The sequence below is a fragment of the Fonsecaea monophora genome, assembly GCF_001642475.1.
Source record: "Fonsecaea monophora strain CBS 269.37 chromosome Unknown Scaff95, whole genome shotgun sequence".
Lineage (NCBI taxonomy): Eukaryota > Fungi > Ascomycota > Eurotiomycetes > Chaetothyriales > Herpotrichiellaceae > Fonsecaea > Fonsecaea monophora.
The window spans coordinates 102,185-107,968 of NW_019174026.1; the positions used below are offsets into that span (position 1 = coordinate 102,185).

Genomic DNA, 5,784 nt, shown 5'->3' on the forward strand with positions numbered 1-5,784 from the left:
TCCAAGTCCCTGAAGCGCTCATACTCTGCCAGACACGCGGGGTTCCTGACGGTAGAACTCGTCTTGACGACCTGGCCCGAAATGACGACGGGCTTGACGGAGAGCTCGACCTTTTTTCCGGTTCAGTAACTGTCAAACCTCAGCCGGCCAAGGACCCCCCTCGTCGAAGAAAGCATCTCTACTTCTTCTACCACAAGACCGACCCAGATATCCACACATACATCCGGTCAGTTAGCATCAATGCCTAGATACGGCCGAAATGGAAAAAGGCTCCCTAGGCGACAGTGTCATACTGCCAGTCTTATGACACTCGTCCGGTAGACAAACTTGTTGTCCGCTCGATATCTGAATCCTTGTCGAGCTCGATTCCACGTATGCGCTCTTCGCCCGCAACTTCTCCCCATATCGTCGAAAGAACCAGCGGCGGCAAGAGAAGAACTACCTCTTCAATCACGAGGGCTGTTCCCCCTCCCGACGATCCTGCTCATGCCACAGCTGCAACGATCGTCAGCGTCGTTCCGTTTGGCGGGGAAGCTTACTGGCGCCACGCGAACGAGGTGCTAAGCGAACACTTCAAAATTTGGGCGTGCTGGCTTTTTTCTGGTAACGTCCACTAGAACTCTTGGGAAACAAGATGGCTGTTTCCCGAACGTTCGGCGGGTGCTCGAATCTACAGAAGCCACATGGCACAATCCGATTAATCTAAACAGGCATCAAGCACTGCGGCCCCGTTGATCCCGACGACCCCAAAGATATCATCGCGACGACACCGACGAAAAGAAAAAGCCGCGGCCACCCGATATTCGCGACGGAGACTACAGATATCTAACATCTCTTCACTATTAAAGGTGAGAGGATCGTACGAAGCACTGACATTACATCGTTGAGGCTAAGTTTCGGCAGCAGCACGACAATATGGCACGTCTACGTACGCCGGCACTGGATTCATCAGTCGAGGGTCCGACATGGTGGATGAGAACATCTTCCGCGGCCTGCATCTTGGGGACGCCTTATGAGAAATGATCCATCTAAGCCTGGGGCTCAGGGCTCAGGTGTTGGATGACTGACTACTCCATGATATTCGCTGCGTGGATAGCTATTTTACGTCTGTTGGAATCCCACACTCTCTCCCTCTGCTGCCATGACGCTCGCTTTGCAACATCTGCCCCCGGCATCCGCCCCCGGTCGCCTGAATGGCTCGCTCAGCTTGTCTTCTCTCCACCCAGTGAGACCGCCCCCTGGCGACAGGGCCGGGCTGCAGACCCATGGAGCTGACATTTCAGAGAATCGCCCAACTGTTGCAATTCGCACCATCGTCGTGGCTGATCGAATTAGCTGTGCACTATTGACACCCCTCCCTCGTATACATGTAGGAGGTACATCTACTGTGGCCCAGCCCGCGATAACTCCTTCTGCAATCCCCCATTTCGACTGCCTCACGGTGTAGACAAGCTTTCCACATTCCGCATGCCAATTCAGTCCACCAACGGCGGCGCAAACCATGTTGCTTCTCCAACCCACCCGCTAAAGTTTTGCGTCGATCACCCGTCGGATCCATCGTCGAACGCCTCCCGCTATCGCAGACCCACGAAGAAGTAACTAGTCAATCTCCAGCGTGCTTTTGTCGGTTCTTCCCGGCTAGCTAGCTCTGAGCCGATAGTGAAAACCCTCTTTCGATGGCGCTCTGCACATGCATGGGACATCCAAACCGCATCAATAGTCTTCTGTGGGGTTGGTTTCAGCAATGATACTCGGGCGTGCCCGTCATATCTGATATCGATTGCCCTCCCGTTCTTGTTCTGACTCTTGTGGTGTCAACTCGATATTCCGTGTCAAAGACAATGCTCATCGTGGAGAAAATGTGTGAAAACGTTGTCACTAACGACAGAAGGTTCAAAGATCCCTCAGGGTTGTAAGTGGAATTACTTGATTGGTTGCACCTACGGATTGGTGGTGTGCGATGGTGGAAAATTATTCGGCTAAATTTCCCGATAGGGTTAGGGCGACTAGGGTCGATCCTTGCCGCCGGTATCAGATCCAATGGGTTTCCTATGATTGGGACTGCGATCTTGACCTTCTGCGTTCTGTGGTCCTTGGGAGTACTACTCCCTGCCTCGCCATTGCAGTTTTTTTCTACAGCCATCGTTCGTTCTCGTCTACTGGCTAAACAGGTTCAGCGACCATCTCTTGCACACCCCATCATACTTGCTGATAGAAGCATGACGACAGTCCCCGAGCCGATTGTGGACGGAGGACTGCAGGTATGGTTATCCACAGGTTTTTGGCTATATGATGCTTTGGCTAACGTCAGTATTAGTCCCCCCGAGATTCGGCTCTGGGAGACGAAGTGGACTCCTCAACAACTACTTTGGACTCAGCTGCCACCGATTACCGATACCAAAATGGCCGCTGGTACTACGCAGACGACGACCGATCCCTGTACCTCTTCCCCAACGACGAGATGGAGCAAGAGAGACTCGATCTCGATAACGCGGTGTGGAAGCTCACGTTGGGAGGAGAAAAGATGTTTATGGCACCCATCGAGCAGCCACAGAAAATCTTGGATCTCGGCACCGGCACCGGCATCTGGGCGATTCAAGTAGCTGACCAGCACCCGGGGGCAATTGTGACCGGTATTGATATAAGCCCGATCCAACCCACATTGGTTCCGCCAAACTGCAAATTCGAATACTTTGACTACAACCTTGATTGGAATTTTCATCCTCATGACCTCATCTTCTGTCGTCTCCCCCCTGGTGGTCTTCGGACGCCCGAGGCTCTCTTCCAGAAAGCCTTCAGACAGCTCCAGCCCGGTGGATGGTTTGAAATCCATGGAGTTTGTCTTCCCACGTCTGATGACGAGACGATTCCGCCAGACAGTGCACTTCATGGATGGATCAACCACATGAGCAACGCTCTCGAGAGAGCAGACCGCGATCCGTCTTTGGATCTCGGTCGAAAGTACGAGGACATCCTTCGGAATGAGAATTTCGTCGGCATAGCCCGAATGGAATACAAAGTCCCGCAGAATGAATGGCCCAAGGATGACTCTCTCAAAGAGTTGGGTAGATACAACGTGGAAAGTCTCGATATGGGCATTGAGGCATTCTCGATGCGTCCATTCACCGAATTCCTCGGGTGGACGCCAGAAGAAGTCAAAGTGAGTGAGGCGCTTGTTCGCCGGGAACTCCGCGATCGATCAATTCATGCATATTGGCCACGGTAAGTGAGATTCCTCCCGTGTGGCTTCATCACTTTTGACCTCAGAAGGTTCGTTGTCTATGGGCAGAAGCCGGTCGCACCATAAGGCCGACTCACAGCCTACGATTCAGAATGGCGGGCGAAGAGAAGGGTGGGCTCTGGGATTGCCATTGGGCGGCCAAATGAGAGCTTTACATCATGCCCATCTCACTACCAGACTTGACGGACATGGAACTGAACAAACTTGATGGAACAAATGATCAGAGGGTCGATTCTCCTACTGGGTGATATAGAACGTTCCAATCTCTTGTACGATCAAAGCCCAGGTCTCCAGACCATCCAAGGGTGTCACTTCTGGTGGATTGTTGAACGCACTTGACGGGGTGGGCTCTTCATACCATCTCGCGATTGCAACCACAAATAACAGGGAGACGCGAGATGATGCCTTGATTCAGGATGGGCGTCTAGGTGAAACACTACGATGTTCTACCCTCTACACCAGATCAAAGGAAGGCATACTTCGAGTCCTTCTACGGCGAGACGAATGGATCGTCCAGGCAGAACAGGTTGCCCAAGTGACTACAGGACCACAAACGGCTACCTCCCTGAGTCTATTGTGGGACAAACCTTGGGGGGAGCGGAACACATACCAGTCCAATTCAGAATCAGCCCCCCTGCCCTCGTTCCGCAACGCTAGTCGGCACTGCCAGCCTCCATCACTCCTTGGGTAGCCTTGATCCCTGCATCTTTTCCAAATTTGCCCCTACGGCCTTGCCGTTCCGGCGCGACCGTACATGGGCGTGTTTCACTTTCAAAAAGGATGGGAAGTACAGCCTCACGTTATTGGCACCCGTATACCGGTCCCCTAAACAACGCATACATGGTCGCAGCGTGACGCCCGTAACCCGGAGAGTATGAGGCCGACGTGTCCGCCCGGCAGACCAAACTGTTGAGACGCTAGCAGCCTCACGTTGGGCACAAACATTGACCGGCCGTGGCAGTTGCATACCCGACGAGGGTCGCTCGCTGGCGCAGCAGGGTCATGGCCGTTTTGGCCTTCGGGTCGGGGTCTTGGCAGGAATGGCTTTTGCGAGCCCTATTTAAGCCCTTTCAGTGTTGCCCTAATCCTTCTCAGGTAGGTTAACCGAATAACTTCCATTTCGGGCACACAACAAATCCGCAGGCGCAGCAGCGCAGCTTGATAGATGTCCTTGCCTCATCAATCAAGCAAGTTCTTCTACTTATATTCAGTACCTGACCCTCGACCTTCTCTCTGAACTTCAACATCATCCTTCTCCAGCGTTCCTCTTTTCTCAAGCGACTCTCACCATGGGCAATTGCTTTTCTGCTGAAGCGGGACCGCATCAGAGGCCCCGGCATCATCCTCGTCCTCGTCCTGATCCGGCAGAGGATGGGATTTCGAAAGGGAAGCAAGCGATGCCATCGTCGTCAAAAGGGCCACAAGGACAAGTCCTGTCGGATGGGAACGATGTCACGCTCACCTCCACCGACGGTCAGCCTCCGGAATACAGCTCCGAGACAATGCATGGTCACATCCTTCAAATTTATGAAGAAGTCAGCAATCGGATCGATTTATCGAGCCTGAAAACGTTCAATACGGTCCTCTGCGTCGATGACAACGCTCGAACCACCCCCAAGCAACAAAATGCCACCAAGATGATGACCTGGCTTATCATGTGCCTGCTCCAAGCGATCGGTGCACCGGTCCAGCTGATGTTCATGGATTACCACAAGCCCGAAATGAGATCCGCTTCTGCCGCGGAGCAGGAGGCCGCGACCATATTGAACAACCTCTTTGTGCAGGAAGAAGCGGGCGATGTCATGGCCGAGATTCGGAAGAAAGATAATTTCAGCAGGTGGCTCAATAACAAAGCCCTGTATGATCTTCTGGGATTGATCATGGACAGGGAGCCCATGGGAAACCGCCACCAGAAGATGTTGACAGAAATACGGAAATTGCGGTCTGAATTGTCAGAACCGTGGAAAGTGAAGGATTGGTCCTTCGATAGGGTCGTGGAGACATACAACGCCGCCACCGACTTCGTTGGGAGACAGCCGATGATTGTCAGCGGCCTCAGCTATGCTCTTGTCGGATTGGTCGACCAGCAAATTCAGAAGCACAGGGCACGAGTAAGCGATTCCACCGAGACGATCAGCAAGCAGAAATTCATCGTGGTCACCACCAGCGCGATCAGCGAGACCGGATACAACAACGTCAAGAAGGGATTGGACAAAGTGAAAGGGGGTGACACCGAGTTCAGTATCACGACCGTCTATCTCCACGAGGAAAAGTTGGACGACACGGTCAAGTCATTCCAGCAGAAGCTCGACGATCAAAATCAACAAGGGAGGGATATCTATGACGCCGTCTTCTTCGCTACATCGGACCTCTTGGGGTACGGTCCTACATTGGAACTCATGGCAAAGATCCTGGCTGGTCACGAGGCCAAGTGGGATAGGCTCAGGATGAAAAAGCCGGAGTATGGTAGCGGTAGGCGACCCTATCAGGGTGGTGTGGTCCTGCCTTCTGTCGCCGACGTTAAAGATCACTTGGGTATCTAG

General features: G+C 53.0%; 2 protein-coding genes across 2 annotated transcripts; both read left to right on the forward strand.

Moving 5' to 3' along the window:
- Positions 1–2,219: 2,219 nt before the first annotated feature.
- On the forward strand, positions 2,220–3,226 carry AYO21_09536 (hypothetical protein; the record flags this gene model as incomplete). The annotated part of the gene is made up of 2 exons (XM_022659469.1): positions 2,220–2,261; positions 2,318–3,226. The coding sequence occupies 2 exons, from the start codon at positions 2,220–2,222 to the stop codon at positions 3,224–3,226; spliced, it is 951 nt and encodes a 316-aa protein (XP_022508246.1).
- Positions 3,227–4,638: 1,412 nt separating this feature from the next.
- On the forward strand, positions 4,639–5,784 carry AYO21_09537 (hypothetical protein; the record flags this gene model as incomplete). Its single annotated transcript, XM_022659470.1, has 1 exon — positions 4,639–5,784. The coding sequence occupies one exon, from the start codon at positions 4,639–4,641 to the stop codon at positions 5,782–5,784; it is 1,146 nt and encodes a 381-aa protein (XP_022508247.1).